Here is a 24,024-nt window from a genome sequence, read left to right on the forward strand (position 1 = left end):
GCAGGCTGCAGCTCGTGTTTCGGGATAAGACATGTCTCATTGGGGGTTTATTAACGATGCACAACCATTACCGTTCCGAGATTCAATCTTAAGGCAAGCGTGGAATGGGGAATCATTCTGCGATTCTCAACCTGTTGCCTGTCGGCTGCGTTGCCCACGGTCGCGGCTCATCATGCAGCTGCAGAATGCAGCATTCCAGCGATCTCGGGCAAGGTGGCCGAGCGGTCCAAGGCGCCAGGTTCAGGTAAACCTGAATTAGCAAATCTCATAGATTTCCTGGTCTCAGAAATGGGGCGTGAGTTCGAATCTCACCCTTGTCACACAAATTTTGCATGTTTTTGTCCTGCATCGCCATTTTTGTTTGGCCTCAGGAAGTTTGGCGCTGGGCAGCGATGCTGCAGCCGAGCTTAGATTGCTCCGGCGTTGTCCTTATCTGTCGAGGTTCTGGCACGGGGAGCCGTCACATGGAAGGTTAGATAGTGTCCTCTTCTGTTTTTTGACCTACGTGTAATGGGGCTGTAGCAGCGGTGATGCATTGGCAAGCAAGCGGATCATATCTTGATCTTTCCTATGCCACTGAGAGGTTGGGTACCGTGGACGATGCTTCCAGCTCACTTGGAACGGAATTTAGGTAGTGGTGCATGTGAGGTGCAGATAGAGTTGCCCGGATGTTGACTCCGAGTGGGTCTCGGATCCCCTCGGGAGTGCTGTCGATCTGCAGATGGAAAGCAAACTCGACTGAAACATCAGATCGAGCCCGAAAACAGAGGCATGGAAAAGCGCCGGGGTCTCAACCTGAGATGATTGATGTGACCCTTTGGCTTGTGCGCTGCGCGGAAGGAGCGGTGCTGCATCGGACTTCGGCTAGGCCAAGTTGGCTGTACTCAGGCGCGCCTGCCTGAACCAATCGCAGCCCTACGGTTGACGCTCTTTTAATTGGCCCAGGCGCCACAGCTGCGGCTTCTCGATTGGGATGATCGAAATTAAAACGGGTTGTGTATGTTCAGGGGGAGGACACGCGAGGCTCTGGCAACGTCCATCCTTCTGAAGAACGCTGACAGGCGCGAGCCGCAGTGGATGGTCGGTCGCGGGGGTTAAGGCCAACCCCTCAATCTCTCCTTTGTCATGCGAGTGGTCCTTCGTTCATTACACTACACACACGCTCGTTACAGTCGCTCATTAACTTTCGCCTTCGTATGAACAAAATAACAAAATAACAGGCCGCGACCAGGTCCCACGTTGCAAGCAGCGCCTCCGCGGCCGGCAGAGTCAGTCCACGGGTCGCCGAGACGTCATCGAGGGGTGCCCCGGGTCGAGACGTCTCGGGACCGCGACTCTGGTGGAGCGCGTGCTGGACCTGTACCCGGAGTCTACTGGTCACCAGTCTACTACTCTTCGGCCTCGATTTTAAGGCCCGAGAGGAATAGGATGGAACCCGGTGCCAGGGGCAGGTCCCCTGCGTCCCAGCGCGTCACACAGAAGCTAGGCGGCGACACCACCGTCCGCATTCCCTACCGTCCACGGAAGGATGCAGTTTACGCGCGGAAGACTGCAGCCGCCGACCTCGACCCGGCGACGGCTACGCGGCAAGCGGACTCCCGGGCTGACCCCAAACACCCGGCAGCCGCCGATGCGCTGTCCCTCTCCGGCACCACGCCCCCGAGCAGCCCGACCATGGCCAGCTTCCCCGGCGGCCCCAAATCGATGACTCCGGACTTGCTCCGGAAAGGCCGCCCTCAGCTGGTTCTCCTCGACTCGCAGGGCAAGGTTGCTGCCAAGGATGGGGCTGATGCGTCCTTTCGGAGGCATAACCGTGGGATCGGTTCCATCGACTCCCTCCTCTCCTCTACCACCTGTGTCAACACACAGTCCGAGTGTAGCCGCCCGGAATCTCGCCTGTCTCGGGAGATCCGCAGCGAGATCGAGGAGGATGCCGATGGTGGCCTGTCTGTCCTCCCTCCCCGCATGCCTCGGAGACAGGCAAGCAAGTGCGTATCACTCCCACCACCTCGCTCGTCTCTCTTTGAACGATCAATGTCTGCTCACGCTGGACACAGAATACAGCTTGCTCCCCCAAGCGTCACGGCACCTAAGTCTTCAGCTTCTGTGGAGACCGAGGATCAGGGGACTGCTGATGATGAAGAGGCCAGGCTTGTTGATGAGATTTCATCATGGGTTCTGAGAAACACGTTCGGTAAAGATGTGGATGACTGTGCCGCTCCACTGTTGGTTTGGGACTGCACGTACCGTTACCTCCAGGAACTCTGGACCGCAGCTTATGAGGGAAAGCTTGGGTTTATTCAAACAACATCTGGCCACGGCACGCCGTCATCGCACTACGGCGGAACCCCAAGTTCTAGCAACAATGACCAGCAACACTCGGCTCAGCATGGGAAGGGGAAGCGGAAAGCTGACGGAGGCAGTGATGATGGGAGTGGGTTGGGCGGCCGGGACAACCAGGGGAACGAAGAGCGGGATGTGTCACCAGCCTCGCAAGCATACAGCACTAAAGGCAACATCACGAACTTCAGCTGTCCCTACCGAAAACGCAACCCCCTTCGGTTCAACGTCCGCGATTACTACGTCTGCGCCACACATTCTTTTGCCGATATGTCGCAGCTGAAGTAAGCCTCGCCGAAACTTGGCCTTGAAGGCCGATATGCTAATGGTATCCAGAAAGCACATCCGTGCTCACCACCCACCCGTGCAGAGGAACGCAGGGCCATTTCTCTGTCCCCGATGCTGCCAGGGGTTCGTCTCCAAAAATGACCTGGACTCTCACCTGCGCCAGCTAGACGTGTGCCGTATCACCTATGATAGTGGCGGCGCTGACCCTGAGGACGGCATCACCCAGAAGATCATTTCGTCCCTGGAGGCTAGAAGTTTGAAAGCCAAAATTGACAATTGGGTCTCGTTGTGGAAGCTTCTTTTCCCGAGCGATCAGGTCATTCCGGATCCTGGTGCGGAGCCTCTTTCTCTTCATCTCCGTACGCTCTTGAATGTTAACCCTGGAGCAGTGTTCGTTCCCGTCATGGAAATCTTTGATTTCATTGTTGAGTCCAAGAAGGTCATCAGCACGTTGAAAGACCTGCTCGAGATTCAGTACCGCTACGTTCTCGAAGGGGCAAGCCAAGTAATGGACGTCGAACTCAAGATTCACCAAGGCCTCGAGCGGAGTGCGAAAACCATCTACAACTGGATCGAAACTGTCGTGCAAGATTGGGAGCAGCGGATATCAGGGACGGTCTCCCTGTTTTCAAGCTCAGCCATCAGCCAGCCGGACGCGAGCAGTGATCGTTGGGCTTCTACCCCTCATCTCCCTCCTTCCCCTGCCCCAACGCCGACAGTGTTGCCTGGGAATGCAGCTGCTGCGAGCATCTTGCCTGGAGCGGACAGCCCTGGCGCAACTGCACCTGGGGGTCTTAGGACCTCGTCCGTCCGGAGGCGGCCCAATCCTCCACCCAAGCGGATCAAGAGGCCCGAGATACTACCCAAAGCGCCACCGCCGACGCAGATACCACTGCCCATCCAACGAGCACGAACACCTCAATCGCAAGCAAGGATTGTCAGTGCCTCCTTTAGGCCGGCCCCGACAGTTCTTCCAAGCCAGTCAGTTCCTATCCCAACACAAACCACGCAGAACCTTGAGCCAGGGCCACCATACCAGGCAAGCTGGGAGCATCCCACCGTAACGGTCACCAGCGCCTACAGTGCTCCCTACACCAGCCCGGGCGACGTATTCCAACATCCGGCCATGACACCGACACACTACGCGCACATCCATCCGGCATATCTGCCGTCGACAGAACCGCCGAACGAGACAATATCGGCCGAGGAAATGCAGCAACACGAACTCGACCAACGGCAGCAGTCAGCAGCAACCATCCACGCTAACCGGCTTACCATGTCGACCGCTTCTAGGTCCTCGCTTGCTAGTCTCAGCTGGATCCGCGACGAGAACCGCGATTCGAGCCAAACACTTGTGGAAGCACATCCGCCTGGAAGATGCGGCAGCATGTACTGCCCGAGCTGTAGCAAGACGTTGCCAGATGACATCACTGCGCAGCCCTCGCCCGTGGGCATGCATGCTGTCACCGGTGGTCATCACCACCACCCGGGTTTCCACACAGCGGGGCCGGGAACGGGGGCACCATTCCAAACCTCTCACAGGGCCGGGGAAGTCCACGGCTTCGGAGATCAAGTGGAGTGGTCATTCCATACCACTGGGGGAGTCCAGGGTACCGGGACTAATGATAATAATCTGTTTGGAGGAGGCCCCCAGGGGCCGCAAGAAGGATACTAATCACTACGTGACGCGGGGGGCTAATTTTGGATGCTTCTTCACTGTATACTAACAATACTTCCCAACGATTTCTTACTAATGTAATACCTTCTTGCGTTTGCGTTGGGGCGCTGTGGAGCTAGGACCATCGATTGGAAAAGGGCCGGCAGACACGGCACGCGATGAGGACATGACTGGATGTACCGCGATGTTTATGTACGATATTATAGATCTTCGAGCGTTACTCAGGGCGCCAGGGGTATCCCATCGGCGCCGTGTAATTCTAACTGGTAGTGTGTATCTGACTGAATACCTAGTTCCCTGGAATCGCCTAGTTAGTTGATAGTTCGCCTTGATTGATATCTGCCAATGAATGTAGACGACTGTGGATCCTTCTAGGGAGCAAAGCTCTCCTTGCGGACTTTCAGGATTCGTTGTCGATATATTTCATGATCTCTACCCGTACCTAGCTCAAAGACTCAGAGCTATTTGTAGCAGATAGTATACTGTTAGCCGCTACACTGGCATAGTCTCTTGCAATGACAGCTGCCCTGGCAACGACTGAGAATAGCTCGGTAAGCAATAAGCCCATCGGAACTTATTAAGGTAGTTTCTATCCTTTTGGTCCGCCGTTGACGGCCGAGGCAGGGAGGTCACAGCGTCCCGACTTAGTATCGCTCTAGTGACGTGCTGTCCTATAGGAGACAAGTGGCCGAATAGTCCTATTCCTTGTCTGGCTGAATGAATCTAGAAACTCTAGAATGCTATGGTGACATGGCGGGAAGGGATGGGTCTATAGCTCAGGGTCTCAGCTATGTGCTCCTAGATACTCCACGATATTGACAGGTTGATGCTGCCTTGGTCGTCGTCATGGCCGTGCTGCCATTGACACTATTCTTTTGGCTTCTGACCCTAATATCTTCGTTGGGATATGCAAGTGCTGGGACATGGCGTCGAGACGCCAACACTTGATTACTTTGGGATTTCATGGGGTCCTACCGCGCGCGAGTAGATGGCAGATGAGATCTACGTATATAAACGTAGGTACAATAGACACATGCTATAGGTAGGGGCTCATGATAGCATGACTAGGGCTATTTGGTTAGGTGGCCCTGCTCGGAAAAGGTTCATGCTGCAGACGCCAAGTCGAAGGAAGAAGCAACGCAATTCGTCGACTCGCCTCCTCAACCGCGTGTGTCACGGCTCGGTATCGATCGACCATCGCCCATGATGTTGTTTCGGAGCCTGAGCCTCGGTACACTGGTCTTGGTGTCATCGTCATCGACGCTGACGGTGACACAAGGGATGGCGCACGGGCCGAAGGAGGAGAACCAAGGCTGCTGCGCTTACCTCGGTTCCTCGCCGCAGGGCATTGTTTCTATACGTGTATGTTGTAACGACTATGACATGTAGATCGATCAACTACGACATCTCAGTTCCGTTAACCCGGTTCCGGGTTCACCAGAAACATACCTAAGGTCCATGCGTTCTCTAGGTAGTACCTTGGAAGGTACCTTGGTGATCGGGATCCCGCACGCGATGATCTCCCCCGGATGTACCTCCACCCCCGGATCGGGCATCCCACGCACTGTGCGGGCTAACTAAGTCACAGATGGCAAGAATCGCGGGTTCGGAATTCACATGCTCGATCTTCGGCCCAGGTCAGACAGAGAATCGCTGACTGTTGCAGTCAGTTCTTACCTAGGTATTCGAGTCGCTGGATGCACTTCGGAAATGGGAGCGGGAAAGCATGCTGATCAGCAGGCCAACAGTCAGTGCGCTTGTCCGCGTCCCGTAAGAGAGATGCCGATCGCAAGTTGCGCGAGCGGCGCAAATGGATTACGTACCCATCTCCGGCGCTCCATTGATGCTAACGGGGCGGATCTGATGAATGCGGAGAAGTGAATTCCGAGTATCCATCCTGCACTTCTCTTCTGCGCATTCTTTCCTTTTCATCTCCACTCGTGTTTACATCGCTGCCTGTGATACTGCCTGCAAGCAGAATATGTTGAAATTCCAGTGCTTTCCAGGAACGACCGCACTGATGGGACCAAGGAATAGTGACAACGCCAGCGCCAAAAGGGTTGGTGTGCACGCTAGGAGTTGTTGCCAAAACTTAACCCCACAACCCCGGCAATGTTAGGGTAACCTCGTGAAGTAACCTGCCTAAGTCATCCTAGCGCATGCGGGCTAGATGCGGCCCAGACAACCTTCCAACGTTCAATTTACCTCGGTGATTTTGTGGATTTATATGTGAAACGGTTTGGCATTTGACAGACCGAGCCTCCCCCTCAGCTGTAAACAAGGGAAACAACATCGATACCAGCACTTATTTTCCAGTGTTTCGGAGGGTGAGGTGATGAGGGGGAAGGCTCGCTCGCAACAGGACTGGAATCTGGGGAAGTATCGCGAATGTTACCTCGGGAGGCCTTGCCTTTCCTTGTCTTGTTGTGCGTTGTGGTGTTTCCGTCTTCCAGGTTCCATCAGGCCAGGGGCGACTTCAAAACTGACTGGAACTGGCAGCTGAAACGGTCAATGCGAACCTAATCTCATCATGAAGTTTGTTTTGAGTGTTTCAAGACGCCAGGATAGGTGCAGGATGCGGTTTGTGTTTCTCTGTATTGTACTTGTACAAGTGTACGGAATACCGTACATGACATGAGTACAATACAATACGATTGCTCAGAGTCGGAGCCGTCGACACAACTTAGAACCGTTCGATGGCACTAACAGACTTTTACCAGGTAGTGTAACTTGTATGTCTAGGTAGGGGCCATATCAATGTCGAAACTGTTGCAGCCAAGCTCTGTCCCTCTTTCAAGTCTGTGAGACGTCCCGATTCTCTGGCCAGCACTGTTCGTTTTACATCTAATACGAAATTATCAAAAGCCTTCCGAACGCCTCCTGAGCAACCACAATAAAGGTATACAGAAAGGGGTATGTTTGTACAGTACAGCTATCGAGATCCAGGACCGCATGCCAAGGGAGATGAGCAACCCATCAAGTCATCACATCCCTCCGCATCAGTCTACCCGCATTAAGGGCGCCAGCTCAATAGGCTTCGCATCCGTTGCTTCGCCGCCCTGAATTCGTTTGTACAGCCACGCGGCAAACTTGACCGCCGGATCGTCCACTGCCCGCGTCACAATGTCGGCCACATACAAGGTGAGCGGTAGTAGGAAGATGTTGGGGACAAGAAAGGCAATCTCCAGGCCCATCGGCCCGGTCTTAGGCAAAGGGAAGAGATTCGCCCAGTGCGCGATCTGCGCGTGCTTGTCGTCTGGCGCCCGGACCCAGCCGACGGCGTAGTAGACGCGGTCGCCGATCGTGTTCAGGATCGGCCCGTGGACGAGATAGAGCGCAAACGAGATGCGGCCGAGGAACTGGCAGAAGCGCGACTCGAAGAATCGCTTGAGCCAGGCGATGCGCGGGATGCACGCCACCAGCATGTTGCCCGCGATGAACAGGTAGAACCACTTGTAGTCGAAGACGGCTTGCGGCTTGAGGTATGACAGCCAGTACCACCCCGGGTTCTCCCGCAGCTGCTCCACCTTGTTGTTCTGAGATGGGACGCCGGCGAGCCACAGGCCGATGAAAAAGAAGTGGTAGAAGATGAAGGTCTTGTAGGGCTCCAAGCGCCGGAGAAACCGTGGGAAATAACCATCCTTCCTTGCGAGTAAGTCCAGATCGCACTGTAGCATGCCTGCGACGAACAAGGCGCAGTAGTAGCCATCGACGATGTAGAGGAAGTAGATGACAAGAGCGAGCAGGCATATAAGTCGAGCCTTGGATGTCGCCCGCGCCAGCGCAATGCAGGCTGTGAACGTGATGATGGACCCCTTCATCTCGAGCGGTATCGACCACAGATGCGTGTTGTAGTTGACCCACATCCACCCCTCTTTGAAGAGGAAGCTGAAGTTCTTGAACTCGACATACCAGTTCCAGATTTCTTCGCCGATGGTCCCCTTGGGCTCACATGCCGCGTTCCAAATCCCGAACACATGCCACGAGGTGACATAGACAAGTGTCGTCACCATGAGAGGGATGTACAGCCGGAACCATCTGCGGAAGAAGGCGGACGCGAGGTTGTCAAAGAGCTTGAGATGCTCGCCGGCGTGGATGAGTGATAGGGGCTTCACTGAAAGGACGTAGCCCGAGATGACGTAGAAGACGGCCACGGCGACGTGGCCGCCGGTGAAGAAGTTCCGTAAGAAGTGGAAGGTTGCCAGATGGAACTCCCCCTTATATCCAAACGCGTTTTCGAAGATTTCGGACTTCTTCATGCCGTGTGCCCATAGCTGGTGGTGGTGGATGTAGACCAAGAACGCGGCGAACCCCCTCAGTCCATCCAGGTAGGCCGTTGGCCTCAGTTTTTGCGGCCCATCGGAGCTGCTGGCGTTCTTCGGCCACAACAGTTGCCGCAGTCCTCGAAGCGTGGCCGACTTCATGGCAAGCGAGGGAAGTTGATCGATGGCCTCGCCCCATCCAAGGTTCTAAATGTCTCGATCCTCGAGTATCGGGTATGCGCTCTCGCTGTGGGTACACACAGTATATGGCACCTGCTGGCAAGTGGAAAAGGGACTGCGGCTGGCCCGTCCAGGGCGCCAGCGGGATGAGAGTGGGGTGTCGGTCGCTCCCTGCTGGGAAATGGGGGCTCACGATTGGCGCTCGCCCCACCGGAGAATATCCAGGGTGCACGAATCAAGGTGCAACACAAGGCCGATGATATGGCCCTGTAGTATGTAATACAGCAGAAATGTCAAGAAACCACTGCGGCTGAGCATGGTAAGTCGACAGACAACGCGCATGTTTTTCGACCCTCTGTGGCGATAGTACTAGATGCCTCATCTTCTTCACTTCCCCGCTCTGTGGCCTCCCCTGCTTCCTTCGATCAGGATTCCACTCACAGAGCCGAAAACAGGGGGGAAACGCATGGGGAATTCGCAGCCGAAAGCTTGTGTTGTACCTGGAAGTGCACAGTGCGATGGCATGTGCCGAAACCAGCTCGCATGATGGTTGGATGTCTGCCAGCCCATCCAACCCCCGATCGCGATGCAACTTCTCCAGCTCATTCTCCCTCAACGCACGGTGGGGCGGCCCCTTTTCGAGACCGGCTCGCCGCTGAGCACCCCCTATTCCGCTTGGGAGCCGGTTGCGGAATTTGCAGTGTTCTTTGCAAGCCAAGGCCCCCGTCTGTACGATTGGTCGCGGATGGCAGTTGTGAAATTTCCCCTGGTCTCGCATCAGCGTTGCCACACATCCAGGGCCAGCGTCCCTCCGTGGTGGAAGAATTTTCGGGGGGCTGATTGGGTGGGTGGCTGGGCACCCTGGCTGTGGGAGCCGCGCTAACTGACCAAATTACCTGGCTGCCATGATGATTTCCCGGGCAAATACGCAGCGACCAAGCCAATCGAGTGACAAGATAAGGGCCGTTGGGCCGCCGATGGAGGGGACCAGGACGGATTCGTGATGTTCTCTGCACCTCATTCCCCTTTCCGTCAGACATCTGGCATTACTTTTTCTTGCTGCTTCGTTCGTTTGTTTTCCCGTTGTCCATAGCGTTTTGCCTTCAATTGATGCCACTCGCTTTCTCTCCCGCGGCCGCACCTCACTCTCCTTGAGTTGACATTTCTGCACCTCATTGCCCGGCATGATTGCCAAACTCGGCTCACCGCTGGGTTCTCCATCCCTGGCGGCAGCCCAGTTCAGGAACCGTCTGCCGACGCAGTTTCGCCGGGCACTCCCCATCTACATCGCCGCCGTTTGCCTGATCCTCTTCGTATTCAACCTGAACCTCTTCCACTCGAGCGTCCGCGCACCTCTTAACCGGCCGGCGCTGTCCGGTCAGCCAGTACCACAAGTCCGGGCACAGTTTCCGAGAAAGATCTGGCAGACGTGGAAGGTGAACCCGCTCAAGTTTGAGGAGCGCGATCTCAACACAGCTCGAACATGGCTTGCCAAGAACCCCGATTACCGGTACGAGGTCTTGACCGACGACAATGACCTGCGCTATGTCGAATGGCATTTTGGCCCAGACGGCTTCAACCGGCCCGACATTGTCAACTTCTACCGGGACGTGAAGGCCGCGATCGTCAAGGCCGATCTCCTCCGATACCTGATCATGTATGCCGAGGGCGGCCTCTACGCCGACATCGACGTCGAGGACCTGAAGCCGCTGACCAAGTTCATCCCGGAGCGATACAACGAAAAGGACATCGATATGGTGATTGGCGTTGAGATCGACGAGCCGGATTGGAAGGACCACCCGATTCTCGGGCCCAAGTCCCGTTCCTTCTGCCAGTGGACCTTCATGTGCAAGCCGCAGCTGCCTGTCATGATGAGGCTCATTGAGAGGATCATGACGTGGCTCAACGGCGTCGCCAAGGAGCAAGGTGTGGCGCTCGCCGACGTCAAGCTGGATTTCGACCAGATCATCAGCGGCACGGGCCCCTCTGCCTTCACCGAGGCCATCATGGCGGAAATGGACCTGCACAAGGAGGACCCCAACCTGAAGATCGACTGGGATTTGTTCCACGATATGCAGGAGTCCAAAGTCGTGAGCCGAGTCCTCGTTCTGACCGTCGAGGCTTTCGCCGCTGGCCAGGGCCACTCCGACTCGGGCAACCACGACTCTAGGGCCGCATTGGTCCGGCACCACTACCACGCGTCGAACTGGCCTAGCAGGCACCCCCGCTATAGCCATCCCGCGTACGGCGAGGTGGAGAAGTGCAACTGGAACGACGAATGTGTAAAGAAGTGGGACAAGGACGTCGAGGCTTTCTCGCACATGTCGGAAGAGGAACAGAAGAAGATCATTGCGCAGAAGGAGAAGGAAAGGAAGGAGGCGGAAGAGAAGAAGAAGGCCGAGGAGGAGAAGAGGAAGAAGGAGAAGGAAGCGGCCGACAAGAAGAAGAAGGAACAAGACGAGGCTGCCCGGAAGAAGAAGGAAGAGGAAGAAGCGGCTGCACGCAACAAGAAGGAGACGGAGGAGGCATCCAAGCAAAAAATTAAAGAGCTGGCTGAAGCTGAAAAGGGTAAACCACAGGAGGGCAAACCGCAAGGGGGAGAAAAGACGCCGGAGAAGAAGTCTGGGTGGCTGAATTTTTCATGATGTTCCATGCTTTTCAGCATCGGGAGCCGAGGAGTGAAGGTTGCAAGGGAGTACTGTGGGTTCTGCTAATGAGAGAGACGCCCTGCACAGCGAGCCCGGCCACACACCAGATGGTCGGGCAGACCGACGACGCGACGACGACGCGGGGTCCGGCACGATACCGTCTTGTCCTAAAAAGAAGTAGGCTGACGGTGATCGGTGGACCCCCGCAACAATCGGAACGAGCAATGTTATGGCGGGTTGGATCATGTTTACCATTATCTTGTATATAGTGTTTAGACCAAGTCGGGGCACCTGCTTCATTCGGTCGGCGTTGCTGGACTGGGCTTGTTGGATAGCACATGTTGAATCGTGGCTGTTCCCAAGCTCGAGTGGCGTTAGAGTTCTAGGTTAATAACAATACCCGAATTAATGAAGGCCGGGTCACCGGGGCGAGTGCGATGCCGGTCAAGCCGCGATGATGGTATGCATCCCAGTTGATTCGCAGCTAGCGCTGGCGGGGACGATGCTGGGTCTTAGATGCAGAGTGAAGGATTCAGTTGTGAGATGGTGAAGGAAGCAAGTGCGGACGAAATTGCCAGAGGTCGCCGACCAAATCACCGGACGGAGCACGAGGAACTGCAGCACAAGGAAAGAGCGACTCACTCCCCAGACCCACATTGCCGGGAAGCGTCCCCAAGGCCAGTTCCACGACATCATCCCCTGAGCTTGGGGCCTGAGGTTTTGTGTTTGAGTTGCGGATGGCTTCACCATGACGCAATCTATGTGGCCAGCCGTTCCTGGTGCCTCGATTCAACAGCTTAAGGTCAACCCCCTGAGACGACTGTCGCCGGTACTGCAAACGGTGCGGGCCGCAGACAGCAACCCGCGGCGCACCAATGACCTTGGACACCTCCGGAAGAGACAACAGATGGAGGCTAGGTTTATCTACGGTCTAACTGTTAGGCTATTTGACGACAGCACCATGCTTGTCCGGAACACCGCATATCGGTCTTGCGGGGTGAAGCGCATGAGCACAAGACCGCCGCTGCCCCAATCCCATGCGGTTCGAGATGAGTATTGGAATCTTCGTTCTAACGATACAGATTGCCGAGTTGCCTGGATAGTATGGGGTGGCAGGTCCTCGCATCACCCGGGATCGTCTTTGTCTCCGATGCGAGGAGACGCGAGCTGCACTGGAGTCGCTGTGTCACCTCTAAGATCCAATGGGGGACCTTCCCGTAATGGTTAAGCTGCAGTCAACACCCGATCCCGCCTGGTACCTTACTTCCCGTCGCATAAGGCCGTGGGATCGCCGAACGCTCAGGAACAACCGTATTGTGCCGATTTCCGGCCCGACGCCGTCGCGTGGCAGCTGCGTCCTATGGTCCACGATGCGATATCCGCGATAAACGCGCAGGCACCCGCCGTTGGCGAAAGTGAACTTCTTTTCCCTCCACGTTATCTCAGCAGCTCAGACCACCGGACCCACCCCAAACGCGCCCAGCTGGCGCTGGTGTGTGGGCTCTGATTGGTTGGAATTTCCTGAGCATGGTAGTGGGTCCCTGCGGTACATCACTACCAGTACGCCACAGCTGGTCTGAGCATCTGAGACTACAAAAGACGTCTGATCCGAGGTAACCTCCACGCTGGCTTCACTCATTTTACACCGACCGACCAGTTCGATCGTCCCTCCATTCTAACGCACCTTCTTTTTAACGACTTGCCATTGGTATAGTGTTTAATCCTTCAAAACCGCTGGACGGCCTTTGCCTCATATTAACCAGCATGCCGACCAAGTCATTCATCTTCATCGCCTTGGTGACCCTGGGCCAAGCCCGCTTCGGTCAGGAGGGTCTTGTTCAGGAGATGATCCAGGCCCTCCGTAACTTCGGCCCGCCGAGTGCTGGCGCTGCTGCCCTCGTCGCCGCTGAGAAGAACTTCAACCCGTTCGCCCAATCCATTCCGACGCTCTGCAGTGACGCCTCCCTTCCGCCACGCCGGAGCTCCGCGGCATTATCCCTCTCGTCGATCCTGCCGTGGGCGGGGCGGATGTTCAGAACTCCAATTCGGCGCAGTCCCTGCAGACATCATTTGATGACAATGGCCTTAGCGTTGCTGACCTTTCGGCAGATCAGGGATTCGAGAACTTCACTGCCGAGGCGCTTGAGACGAAGGAGAGCAGATCTCCGGCGCCACGAACCACGGTCACGCCTTCGGATGTGTGTGGGACCGGCTAAAGACCGACTATACGAAATGGCAAATGGTCATTAGTCTATATTCTTATTCGCTGTCTGGCTCTATCCTGCGGTGCTAACCCAACGGAAATGCAACCCTCTTTTCAGATCTATGCGTTCAAAGTCTCGCTCCGTCCAATGCCTCGAACTCCTTGCTGAAGGGGTAATCAATGTATCCAACCGGTGACTTAGGAATGTAGAAGGTGTCCCTGTTGTAGAGGTTCAACTCGAGACCTTCCTTGATCCTGAACGGCAAATCGGGCGTCGAGATGAAGTAGCGTCCGAAGGTGGCGATGACGTCCTTGTCTTTGTACCGCTCATCAACCAAAGACTTCGCCGATGCGCTCGTGATGCCGCCGGCTATCAGAATCGGGCCGTCCCACAGGTTCACTGCGAAGTCCAAGCTGTCCCTCTCCGGATTCGCCTTGGAGGGTGCGTCTACAGCCTCATCCTCCAAGGGCCTGCTATCCACGAGATGCAGATACGCCAGCCCATGACCCTTGATCTTCCGGATCACATCCTCGAACTGCGGCACGGGGTCCTTCATCCGCATCCCCTGGAACCTGCCCCACGGACTGAGGCGGATCCCCGTCCTCTCGGCCCCGATGGCCTCCACAACAGCCTTGGTCACCTCGACCGCGAAGCGCGACCGGTTCTCCACGCTGCCGCCCCACTCATCGGTCCGCTGGTTGCACGTGTCCTGGGTGAACTGGTCGATCAGGTAGCCGTTGGCGCCGTGGATCTCGACACCATCGAACCCGGCCTCGATCGCCTTCCGCGCCGCGTCGGCGTACTCGGCGATGCGCGCGCGGATCTCCTCGGCCGTCATCGCCTCGGGCACCGGCGCCCCTTCCTCCATGGGGACCGCGCTCGAGCTGTGCACCTTGAAGCCTTCCTTCGCGGCCACTTCGGGTTTTGCTGCCCGCCCGAGCGACCACAGCTGGCAGAAGATGTAGCTGCCTTTGGCGTGCACCGCGTCGGTGACCTTGCGCCACGCGGCGACCTGGGCGGCGTTGTAGATGCCCGGCACGTTGCCGTACCCACCCGCGGAGGGGGAGATGAAGGTCGCTTCGGTCACGAGTAGCGTGCCTGGCACGGAGCCGCGCTGGGCGTAGTAGGTCGCCATTAAGGGGGTGGGGACGTGGTCGTCATCGGCGCGGAAGCGGGTGAGCGGAGCCATGGCCATCCGGTGGGCAAGGGTGATCTGGGGGGTGAGTTTGAGGGGTTGGAAGAGGCGTGAGTTCGCCATCTTGAGGGTATTACTGTATTAGTGGTGATAGTGGTGGTGGTGCTGGCTGGCTTGTTGGCTTGGGGCTCGAGCTTGTCTTGAGCAGAGCAGTGCGCTGGTATTGGCACGCAGAAGTGAAGTGAGTAGTGATGTGTCTGAGATCTCCTGAAGATTTCGTGGAGTTCGGGGATGGGTGGGAGGGACGGGTATATATAGTGTACTAACGGTGTCTCCGTACACTATAACTAAGTGCCGGACCGCAACCCGTAGAAGGCGAAGAGGTGGGTAGCATCCACAACTCCACATCGAATGCATTTCAAAGCAAGCTCGTGCTACCACAGATTCGGAGCAACTCGCTGGCCGCCTTGGCGGATACCAGGAAGCTGGGTTAGCTGCTTGGGAAGGCCCAGCGAGTCGGCTGTAGCAGATTTCGTGCAGATTCTGTGCAGATTCCGTGCTAGGATCGATGCTACACTACTCCACAACCATAGAGAATGTTAACCAGACATCTCTTTAGTTGCATGAACTACATAGTTATGATAAGCAACATTTGGAACCGCTGCAGTCGATCAATGGTACAGAATGATTACGTTTTGTGGGGGCTGTACTCCCTTAGAAGTTGCTGTAACTTGAAATTGTTTTACTTTGTACTCCTGTGCTTGCTTGAAGCTCGCGTTTGCGTTCGTTGACAGTTGTTTGGCGTTGCGTGGGACTCGGCATGTCGTATTGTCCCGAATCGCGCCAAACGAGGGTCCTCCTGGGCAGTTACTACACTAGAAAATCTTGACAAATCCGGGGCGTTTGAAGGATCCCCTTTCCGCCAGTCAGGACAACTACTCCGCGTGAGTCATAATCGGTCGCGATATACATCGGGTCGTCGCCTCTCTTTCTGGATTAAGGAATCAGCATTACTATAGCACGGGTTGTTTCACGCACTGCTGTAATCAGTAGTGTCACGCTTTGTTAAGCTTGACAAATCTGGCTCTGACTGAGGGCGGCGCAAGGTGCACCACATCAGGTTAGGATAATAGAGAAACATACAGAAAGGGTATGCAAGAGCCTGAGGCTAGAGGAAGCATTTGCTCATCTCTGAACAGAGCTTGGAGCTGCCAAAGCAATCGATATCTTAATTAAATGGCTATATCCCGCCTTACAAGCGGCTGGGATGGGAAATGCAAGCAAACTCTGGCAATGCTCAAGTCAATTTCTCCGCCTCCTATGAGCGGCAGGTCACAGCCCATTGGGAGGTCATAGAGCCCTGATTTGCCCTTATCTCTATTGAAACTCAAAAGGATCTGTCTCTCTGTTTTCCATCCGTTGATTCCTGAGAAGAAGTTGTGGGTAGGTCGTGAAAGAAGGTGATCTGACACTTTTCAAGGTAATTTCTTTCAGATATGTGGATGTAGTCTAACGAGATCTAGTGTGAATGGGATCAAGAGCCCATGTATTATGCAGATACTGGTCGGAAGACAGCTCATAAGACAGTTGAACTCACGAAAGCTTTACCTTGACAAATATCCAGCGGTCTATAGTACGTGAGAGCCCATAGATTAGGACGGCTATATGCATAGACGAGAAGTAACCACCTGTACATGTACCATTGGCACATTGCTTCACATCATCACATGTATCTAAGCTTCATATGTTACCTTTGCTCTGTGAAGAACAGTTGGCATAACAGCAAGCTTCAATACAGGATCAGTTGGCTAAGATGTTTCGAGAGGTGTACGAGTCACGAGTGTAGTACTTAAGTGCTTCACGGCCAAAGGAGGTGCCACACTCTTGCTACAAAGGAGTCTGCAGGTAGGTTTTCTCCCAATCCGAGCGACTGACTTGAGTCAAAATTCAGCGTAGTCCAAAGTCGGTCGCGTAAAGACGCATAATTTAGATGAAGTCCAAGCGCGTCCCAGCCCACAGCTGCTAGGGTGATTAGAACTGCTATTTCTTGCCCTGCATTTGCCTGTTGATTTTCAAAATTTTCTCTTCCCTTTACACAGCACTGCAGAAAGTCGTAAGTGACAATAACTTCACCAACACGTTTGAGTATTGTTGTGTTAACTCTGCAGAAGTCCAGATGGATAATCAAGACCCCATCGAAGCTGGTAAGTATTGATAGATCACATCACCACCCTTCTCGGCGTCGAGTGGGAAAAGCGGAGCCAGCTGACAGACCCGCGTTCACAGCCCGGCTCGACGCCAAAGCCGGGGTTAAGGGGGCCCTTGGGGCGTACATCGGCATGGTGCTGAACCGGGCGGCGCTGAAGGTCCCGTACCGGACCCGGTGCCGTGCTCGGCCTGCCGCCCCCGTCGCCGCCGCCGAGCCTGTGAACTGCCCCGAGGGGCTAGCCCTCGACGAATCGAAATTCTCGCTGGCCGAAAGCGAGAATGTTCTCGTTTTGGGCACCGTTGTTGAGCCAGAGAGCTTAAAGTCAGTCACTTTTTCCCTTCCTCCCCCACAACCGACTTTCTTTCTCGCATCACTCTGCTGATTTTCTTCCTTCCGCATCCCTCACAGAATGTCTGCCGCAAGCGAGAGCAGCGCGGTGGCCGACCATCTTCTCGGCCACCATGACGAGACGGTCGCAGTTGCGACCAACAGCAACGCCGGTGCCGGCCAGCCCGGCAAGAAGAAGAATAGAGGGAAGAAGAAGTCGGCGAAGAAGTCGGCGGCCGAGGAATCGGCTCCTTCTGCTCTTCCCGCGGGCGACGGCCCGCTCACCGAAGCCCTGAGGTGGTATGTATTTGCACCTTACAGGCTGTTGCTTTTGAATTCCTCGTTTGTTGATCCTTCGCCCACCCTTCGTCTTTTCATCATCATTTCATGCCCCGGATCAGACCACCTAATGCGATGAGCTTCCCCCGATCAGGCGACCTGTTCTGACCAGTTTCTATAGGGCACAGATTTTCAGTCTCCTCGGGCTCGGCCCAGAGATGATGGAGGGTCTGGAGGCGGGCCACCTGCAGGCCATGTTCGAGCAGAACATGGCCATGATCAGGGCACAGCCGATCTGTGCCAACCCCACCTGCGGCCAGGTTGGCCACACGCTCGCCGTCTGCCCTGTCCCCATGGACATGGTGGAGGGCGTAATGTGCGGGTGCTTCTTCTGCAACGTGGTGACGCACGATGCAGATGACTGGTAGGTGTATTCCAGACCCACGATACTACTAGTAGTCATCAAGCAAGAAATGCTGACAAGAACTGTTCGCAGCCCGATAATGGAGTGGGTGACGCCGATGGTGCTCGTCACCCATCTGATTACCAACCGGGCCGGGATGCCGCCCTGGAAAACGCGGCTCGACTGGGTGAAGCTGGCCATCGACAACTGGGACGTGGTCTGCTTCGCTCTGCTCCCGCTGACCCGGGAGTTTGTCAAGCGGGAGTACATCCCGCTCAAGCGGTGGGAGGAGGTGAAGGGGCTCTCGCCCATCACCGACCCGCTGTTCGCGAACGCCAACCGGAGGCTGCTGCAGCGGCTGGCCCAGCCCATCCAGGCGCATCCGCTGAAGGAAGAGGACTCCGACACCATGTGCTGCTGCGAGGACGGGCGCAACGAGCATGTCGTCTACCGGAACGAGCAGCTCCAGGTGTATCTCCGCGACCCGGCCGAGGTCCTGGAGGAGGCCCGCAGGTACATGGAAGCCCGCGAGCGAGAGATCGCTGCCGCCGCCGCCGAGCTCGAGCCGGCGAGGAAGGAGCCGAAGAGGGCCGACAAGTCGCGCAAGAAGGGCCGGCGCGCATTGAAGGAGGCCGCCGCTGTCGCCGCCGCCGAAGAAGGTGCTGCTGCTACTGCCGGACCAAGCACCGAGAAGCCAAAGGAGGAAGCCAGCCATAACGACCGCCCCTCCGACAAAGACAAGGAAGACGTGCCCGTCTCGGATCGCCTCCTGGAATTGGCCGATCAGATGGAAGAAGTCTTCCAGAACCTACGCGGTATCGTCCAGTCTTAAGCGACATTACCTTCCTTTTTCACCCGAAGAATGTCGACAGCACCCTCCTCCGGTATACATGTCACCGTCTACCGATCGATCACAATTCGGCGTTTGAAACGACACATTCCTCATCGTATTTCCTTCCTCTTAACACAGCCTCGTCTCGACCTTGCAGCGCGAACTGATTTTCACCCGAATCTTCAGCATTTCTTGGTCGTTCATCTCTGGGCTTTGGACAGGCCGTTTTCGGTCGCATATTTCCTTCACCTCGTCGATAAACCTTCATTTTCTTCTCGACGACTAGGGCAAATACCAAGCTCTTCTGGGGATTTACTAATAAAATAACGACGTCGACGATTGCATCCACGGTGTTTGGAGACGACACATTCTCCGCCGCATCTCCCCCCCCCCCCCCCCCCCCCCCCCCCCCGGGTCTAGTCAGGGTCATCTCCGTCGCACAGGACCGAATTCAAGGTCCTCTGGACTCTGGCGGCACTTCAGAGAGATCACATCCCCGGGCTGTTCGAGACGATCAAATTTCCCATAGCATATTTCCTCTCGTCCTCCGATGGAAGCATATCTCCCCTTGATCTAATAAAGGCAAAATCCGAGCTCTTCACGGGATGTGCTACGGCGTTTGGGACGACGACGATAGTCAGGACGGATTTCCGATCGCATGTTTCCTCACTTTTTTCGGTCAACTTTCATTCGATCAGTCACAATTTCGGCGTCACGGACGGATTGTTCCCGGTGTTAGGACGAGATACCCCGGCGCCGGTTTTGAGTGGCACACGGACTGCATCTCGAGTCGCATTTTCATGGGAGGCTGGTTTCCCGCAACGAGGAAGGCGGATTTTCGGAGTTAATATCAGGGAATTTCATCTGGGAGGCTGTTTGCTTGTTTGTTTCTTTTTATTTTCTTTCCTTTTCATGTAGGGTACAAAAGAGACTCTGGTCCGATGGCACGCGTACCTGGTGCGTAGAATGCGAAAACGTCATCTACCACATTTGACGCTTGTGAAAATCGATGAAATAGGTACCTAGGTGCCTTGCGTATTCAACATTGCATGATCCAACGGCGGGATTCCTTATTCTGAGATATATCAAACCCTATGCCCAAGCTGTATACACCAAAACGCCATCCTCTACCATGCCCAAAACAAAACCTTACTCCCCAAGAAGGCTAGACATGCTTCCACCCATTATACACAATGACCTGCGTCTCATCCACCACGCAGAACCCTCCCTTCTCGTCCCTTCCCTCCTCTTCCTTCTTCCACCGCTCTATCCTCCCCTTTACCCTCCTCTCCTTGAACCACGGCGTAGTGAACCACCTGTCAAACCGATTCCTCCACAAGCCAAAGTAGATCTCGCTGATAGACAGCCAGCTTCCGCCGCTCCGGTCCCCATTATTGGGATGCACGGCGTCGTACGCCTCGCGCTTGTAGCCCACCCGCACGGTCGGGTTGACAAACACGCCCCGCGCGCGGGAGGCCGGGTTGTCCGCGTGGATGAGACAGCACTCGGACCCTTCGAGATGGAGGGCGGCGAGCGAGTCCGGGATGCCGCGGAATCTGAGGCCGTTGGTGCCTGTGAAGGTTGAGCTGGGCATGGCGACTGAGAGAAGGGGTTAGTATGGGTTGTCAGTAGGGAAGGGGGAGGGGTGAGGGGTGAAGCAAGGTGGGAAGGTGAATACCTATACCGTTCCAGCAGCTGGTTACTGGAGCTGGTTGGCCGTGGAGCATTGCTTGTCTGGATTCGTGGGCTCGGAAGTAGGGCCATGTCTGTGAGGCGTGCTCGTGGCCGCGCGCGTCGCGAAGGGCGAAGGTGTCGTAGAAGAGCGGCGGCTTGCTGAAGTCGAGCGAGCAGGCGGCCGCATAGTGGCCGTCGTTGGTTTGCAGCAGGGTGATGATGTCCGAGACCTGAGTTGTGTTAGCAGTGGGATACAGTTATAAGCGCCGTGAGGCGAGTACTCACTGTAAACATGACATCTCCCAGGAAGAGGACGTGATCGAATGTCGTTCCGTTCTCGGCGAGCTCCAGCAGTGGCTGCAGCGAGAGGTTCCGTAACCGGGAGAGGTATGGTATCCTCCGAGGTTCCAATTTCCCTCCTGGTACCGCAATCCATCCCTCCTCACCTGGAGGCCCCGCGATCAGATCTGCATGTGTCTCATCCTTCAGGATGATCTTTCTCCCCGCGCCTGCTTTCTGAAGCTCCTGGTCTAGCTCCAACAGGGCGCCCTTGGTGTTATCCCAGCTGCCGCTCTCGTAAATACCGACGAAGACGTTGTCGGGCCCGAGGGTCTTGACCAGGTCCAGCACAGCCTGGTTCCATGCGGACCGGAGGATCTTTTCGTTGTTCCAGTGCAGACTCGCGATGTACACCCGTGTCGGTTTGTGCAGGACAGCTTGCGCCTTGGATTCTAGTTCGGCGCGTGCGATGCGGTAGTGGATGAGTCCTGACTCGAGGATTGTCCAGATGAGGAACATGAGAGCGAGCTTTTGCAGGGTCGAGCGCGCGAGTAACCGGCGGAAGAAGCGCGGTCGCCGCGCCACGCTTTCCGGCTTCATTGCTTGGTCGGAGATGGCAAGAAGGGAATGGTTCGGTTCCGGTCTGGCGGTTTATAAGCAGCCATGGCGTGAGCCCGTAGGTGGCGTTCAAGAGCAACGCGTGGTGTTCATCTAGCGTTGTTTGTTTACTGTATACCTTGGGTGCTTGGGAGTCTCGTCATGCCGTCAGGGCAAGTTGTAGCTGAGATTTTGAGGCTGCGGTGGGGCATCAGCCGCCTAGCCCTATCGGGCACTAGCGCGTCAGCTTAAGGTACTAGGATGTCCTGCTTGGCACAGCTGAGCGTTCGACCCAGGGCGGACCTATCCATTTTGGCACCTGGATAGTTACCCAAATGATACGGCGACAGAGTTTCCAAGTCCCTCGAAACCTAGGGGATAGTCATGTTAAGCCTGGTCTAAGCCGTCACCTAATGTTATTATATTACCTTGTATTGGAGGAAATCTGTTGACGTTGGGGAGTGCGTGCAGCTACCTTAGAGGTGTCGTGTAAGCCATGGACACGGACTGTACCGAGGCTCCAAGAGTAAGGTAGCTAAAGTACTTCAAATACTTACCTCATGGCCGGATGCTCATAAAAGGTAGGCTGCTATCTCCACGAGAATCTTAAGATGCGAAGGCTGATGATCAGTGATAGTAGAGACGCAATACCAAATGCCAATGTGCATAATGTGTTTTAACTTTTCAGATTGTGGGATGGTTGTAATGCCACAGGTTACTAAGGCGGAAGCTTAGCAGCATCTCGTCCCAAGGTCAAAATGAGCCGTGTACCAAGCTTCTCACATGAGTGATAAGTATTGTTAAGTTTCCTATGTTCGGTTTCGTGTTTGGCGAGTTCAGATATTGGTACTTCTATTCCGGGTGCCCCTTCTTACAGGCAGTAGCTCAAAGTACATAAACAGACTTTTACACGTAGTGTAAGTTAGGTGCAACTGCGGTGTGACATCACTGCGGTTGCCGGCAGATAAGCGATCGTTGGTTCCAGACCCTTGTCTCCACTGACCGATTGTTATTGTGGGGTACGGAGAAGCAAAGGCCCATCCCGCTTTCCGGTCCCTGTTTGTTCATTGTTGTGACTCCCCCAAGTTTACTTCTTTGCTCCCGTCCTTAGAACCGAAACATTGGAACCTTAAGGTATCCTCTGCCGTCGCCATAGCCCTGACTCTGCTCAACATTCTCCCATAATCTGTCACAACCGAAACAGCAGCGACAATGGCATCGAGCGGGCAAGCAAACGGCGATTCTGTGCCTGGTAAGTTGGGCGCCCCTGGTAGAGGCTACCCACCTACATGCAGCCCACTTGGCGCTGACGGTTCGCCCAGACGTCGGGCATGTGCCCAACCCGAACCCGACGATTACCGGAGAGTGGACGGTCGACAAGGTTCTAGAGACGATTCCGGCTGGGAAGCCTGCGGAGGGAGCGAGCTCACCAGTTGGGTATTTCCATATCCTTGAGCGCCTGAAAACAACGAAGCGCGAGGGCTGGCGGCGGTTTGGGATCGATAGGTAGGGGATTTCGGTTTTACCTGTCCAAAGGTGCTGCTGACCTTTCCGCTCTGCAGGGGAGAATCGATTTCAGACCATATGTACCGAATGTCGATGATGAGCATGCTTGCGCCGCCGTCCCTCGCTGCCAAATTAGACATGGCGAAGTGCATGAAGATGTGCCTCATTCACGACATGGCGGAGTCGATCGTCGGCGATATCACACCCGTGGATGGCGTCCCGAAACCCGAGAAGAGTCGGCGTGAAGCCTCGACGATGAACTACATCACTCAGCGACTGCTCGGCAACGTCGATGGCGGCAAGGTTGGGTCGGAGATCCGCGCCATATGGCAAGAATACGAAGACTCTCAGACGCTGGACAGCCTCTATGTTCACGATATCGACAAGATCGAACTTCTGCTGCAGATGGTCGAGTACGAGAAGCGCGGCAAGGGGAAGCTGGATCTGGGCGAGTTCGCGTACGTCAAGACCAAGGTCGTGCTGGACGAATTGAAGCCTTGGGTCGAGGATATCATGACGGAGCGGGAAGACTTTTGGGCGGGCCAAGCGCATGTGAAGGGTGATGCAGGTGTTGACGGCGGGGTGAATCCTGAAAAGAAAGCGATGCAGGATGCCTACTACAGCAAGGAATAGTGCGCGGCGTTCGAGGCTACTTTTGTTTTGTTCGGCTCTTGAAGCGATAGACGGTGTCTATAGAGAGAGTTGTCGGATAATTATGCGCTTGTACGGGTTAAACATCTGGCGGTTTAGAGAAATAACTGATACACGCCCGGATACAGATGACCACAACCAATGGGTTCTTTTAGTGTTGATGCGATCGCTGAGAGCTCGTAGGCAGGTTCGTTGGGGAAATGTGGAGTGGCATCAACACCCCTGTCGGCCTGCGTGCGGGTCTAGCTTGAATGCACCGGAAAATAAATCTCCAGATAAGTTAGCGGTATCTCACGGTCTCTGCTACAGCAACCACCACATCATCCCATTCGACAGCCCACCGCCGGTACACATCGGACACGGGAGATGCACCGGCGGATGTGAAGTAAACAATCCGCAACCCACGGCCGTCAACCCCGCCATTTTGCAGCGCCAGCCCCCGGCTAGACGACAACTCTCAAGAGAACGCGGCTCTCCGTCGCAGACGGTGGCTCACGCTAGGGTGCTGATCTTACCTCTGCGTAGTCCAGAG

General features: G+C 55.4%; 8 protein-coding genes and 1 non-coding gene across 9 annotated transcripts; 6 read left to right on the forward strand and 3 right to left on the reverse strand.

The window, feature by feature from the left end:
* The first annotated feature begins 207 nt into the window (after positions 1 to 207).
* B0T15DRAFT_t91 lies at positions 208 to 320 on the forward strand. The gene has a single exon. It is a non-coding gene; the product is annotated as a tRNA-Leu (tRNA).
* Positions 321 to 989: 669 nt separating this feature from the next.
* B0T15DRAFT_529961 (uncharacterized protein) lies at positions 990 to 4,606 on the forward strand. The gene is made up of 4 exons (XM_062869141.1): positions 990 to 1,988; positions 2,058 to 2,624; positions 2,677 to 2,960; positions 3,018 to 4,606. The coding sequence occupies exons 1-4, from the start codon at positions 1,429 to 1,431 to the stop codon at positions 4,301 to 4,303; spliced, it is 2,697 nt and encodes an 898-aa protein (XP_062723120.1). The 5' UTR covers positions 990 to 1,428; the 3' UTR covers positions 4,304 to 4,606.
* A 2,451-nt stretch (positions 4,607 to 7,057) lies between these two features.
* B0T15DRAFT_174318 (acyltransferase 3) lies at positions 7,058 to 9,046 on the reverse strand. Its single transcript, XM_062862231.1, has one exon. It carries the CDS (start codon positions 8,728 to 8,730, stop codon positions 7,306 to 7,308), a length of 1,425 nt encoding a protein of 474 aa, XP_062723121.1. The 5' UTR covers positions 8,731 to 9,046; the 3' UTR covers positions 7,058 to 7,305.
* A 683-nt stretch (positions 9,047 to 9,729) lies between these two features.
* On the forward strand, positions 9,730 to 11,400 carry B0T15DRAFT_174360 (glycosyltransferase family 32 protein). The gene has a single exon (XM_062862233.1). The coding sequence runs from the start codon at positions 9,933 to 9,935 to the stop codon at positions 11,391 to 11,393; it is 1,461 nt and encodes a 486-aa protein (XP_062723122.1). The 5' UTR covers positions 9,730 to 9,932; the 3' UTR covers positions 11,394 to 11,400.
* A 1,760-nt stretch (positions 11,401 to 13,160) lies between these two features.
* On the forward strand, positions 13,161 to 13,612 carry B0T15DRAFT_492826 (uncharacterized protein; the record flags this gene model as incomplete). The annotated part of the gene is made up of 2 exons (XM_062866887.1): positions 13,161 to 13,449; positions 13,506 to 13,612. The coding sequence occupies 2 exons, from the start codon at positions 13,161 to 13,163 to the stop codon at positions 13,610 to 13,612; spliced, it is 396 nt and encodes a 131-aa protein (XP_062723123.1).
* Positions 13,613 to 13,686: 74 nt separating this feature from the next.
* B0T15DRAFT_174375 (uncharacterized protein) lies at positions 13,687 to 15,002 on the reverse strand. The gene has a single exon (XM_062862234.1). The coding sequence runs from the start codon at positions 14,856 to 14,858 to the stop codon at positions 13,728 to 13,730; it is 1,131 nt and encodes a 376-aa protein (XP_062723124.1). The 5' UTR covers positions 14,859 to 15,002; the 3' UTR covers positions 13,687 to 13,727.
* A 1,909-nt stretch (positions 15,003 to 16,911) lies between these two features.
* On the forward strand, positions 16,912 to 19,135 carry B0T15DRAFT_554022 (uncharacterized protein; the record flags this gene model as incomplete). The annotated part of the gene is made up of 5 exons (XM_062870339.1): positions 16,912 to 16,939; positions 17,022 to 17,265; positions 17,353 to 17,571; positions 17,732 to 17,974; positions 18,047 to 19,135. The coding sequence occupies 5 exons, from the start codon at positions 16,912 to 16,914 to the stop codon at positions 18,783 to 18,785; spliced, it is 1,473 nt and encodes a 490-aa protein (XP_062723125.1). The 3' UTR covers positions 18,786 to 19,135.
* A 636-nt stretch (positions 19,136 to 19,771) lies between these two features.
* On the reverse strand, positions 19,772 to 21,547 carry B0T15DRAFT_174440 (glycosyltransferase family 69 protein). Its single transcript, XM_062862236.1, has 3 exons — positions 20,745 to 21,547; positions 20,464 to 20,689; positions 19,772 to 20,384 (listed from the first exon to the last, which is right to left on the reverse strand). The coding sequence occupies exons 1-3, from the start codon at positions 21,336 to 21,338 to the stop codon at positions 19,951 to 19,953; spliced, it is 1,254 nt and encodes a 417-aa protein (XP_062723126.1). The 5' UTR covers positions 21,339 to 21,547; the 3' UTR covers positions 19,772 to 19,950.
* A 673-nt stretch (positions 21,548 to 22,220) lies between these two features.
* On the forward strand, positions 22,221 to 23,690 carry B0T15DRAFT_529979 (HD domain-containing protein). The gene is made up of 3 exons (XM_062869142.1): positions 22,221 to 22,587; positions 22,658 to 22,841; positions 22,898 to 23,690. The coding sequence occupies exons 1-3, from the start codon at positions 22,548 to 22,550 to the stop codon at positions 23,472 to 23,474; spliced, it is 801 nt and encodes a 266-aa protein (XP_062723127.1). The 5' UTR covers positions 22,221 to 22,547; the 3' UTR covers positions 23,475 to 23,690.
* The last annotated feature ends 334 nt before the right edge of the window (positions 23,691 to 24,024 follow it).

Source organism: Chaetomium strumarium (assembly GCF_033439665.1).
Source record: "Chaetomium strumarium strain CBS 333.67 chromosome Unknown B0T15scaffold_3, whole genome shotgun sequence".
NCBI lineage: Eukaryota > Fungi > Ascomycota > Sordariomycetes > Sordariales > Chaetomiaceae > Chaetomium > Chaetomium strumarium.

Bases quoted from the DNA above. Each gene is read 5' to 3' on its own strand.
- B0T15DRAFT_529961 (XM_062869141.1), top strand. From the start codon at position 1,429: ATGGAACCCGGTGCCAGGGGCAGGTCCCCTGCGTCCCAGCGCGTCACA. The intron at 1,989-2,057 runs GTGCGTATCACT...CGCTGGACACAG, and splicing joins CCTCGGAGACAGGCAAGCAA to AATACAGCTTGCTCCCCCAA. The intron at 2,625-2,676 runs GTAAGCCTCGCC...AATGGTATCCAG, and splicing joins GCCGATATGTCGCAGCTGAA to AAAGCACATCCGTGCTCACC.
- B0T15DRAFT_174318 (XM_062862231.1), bottom strand. From the start codon at position 8,730: ATGAAGTCGGCCACGCTTCGAGGACTGCGGCAACTGTTGTGGCCGAAG.
- B0T15DRAFT_174360 (XM_062862233.1), top strand. From the start codon at position 9,933: ATGATTGCCAAACTCGGCTCACCGCTGGGTTCTCCATCCCTGGCGGCA.
- B0T15DRAFT_174375 (XM_062862234.1), bottom strand. From the start codon at position 14,858: ATGGCGAACTCACGCCTCTTCCAACCCCTCAAACTCACCCCCCAGATC.
- B0T15DRAFT_174440 (XM_062862236.1), bottom strand. From the start codon at position 21,338: ATGAAGCCGGAAAGCGTGGCGCGGCGACCGCGCTTCTTCCGCCGGTTA. The intron at 20,690-20,744 runs GTGAGTACTCGC...AACACAACTCAG, and splicing joins TGGGAGATGTCATGTTTACA to GTCTCGGACATCATCACCCT. The intron at 20,385-20,463 runs GTATTCACCTTC...CCCTTCTCTCAG, and splicing joins CAGCTGCTGGAACGGTATAG to TCGCCATGCCCAGCTCAACC.
- B0T15DRAFT_529979 (XM_062869142.1), top strand. From the start codon at position 22,548: ATGGCATCGAGCGGGCAAGCAAACGGCGATTCTGTGCCTG. The intron at 22,588-22,657 runs GTAAGTTGGGCG...CGGTTCGCCCAG, and splicing joins AAACGGCGATTCTGTGCCTG to ACGTCGGGCATGTGCCCAAC. The intron at 22,842-22,897 runs GTAGGGGATTTC...TCCGCTCTGCAG, and splicing joins CGGCGGTTTGGGATCGATAG to GGGAGAATCGATTTCAGACC.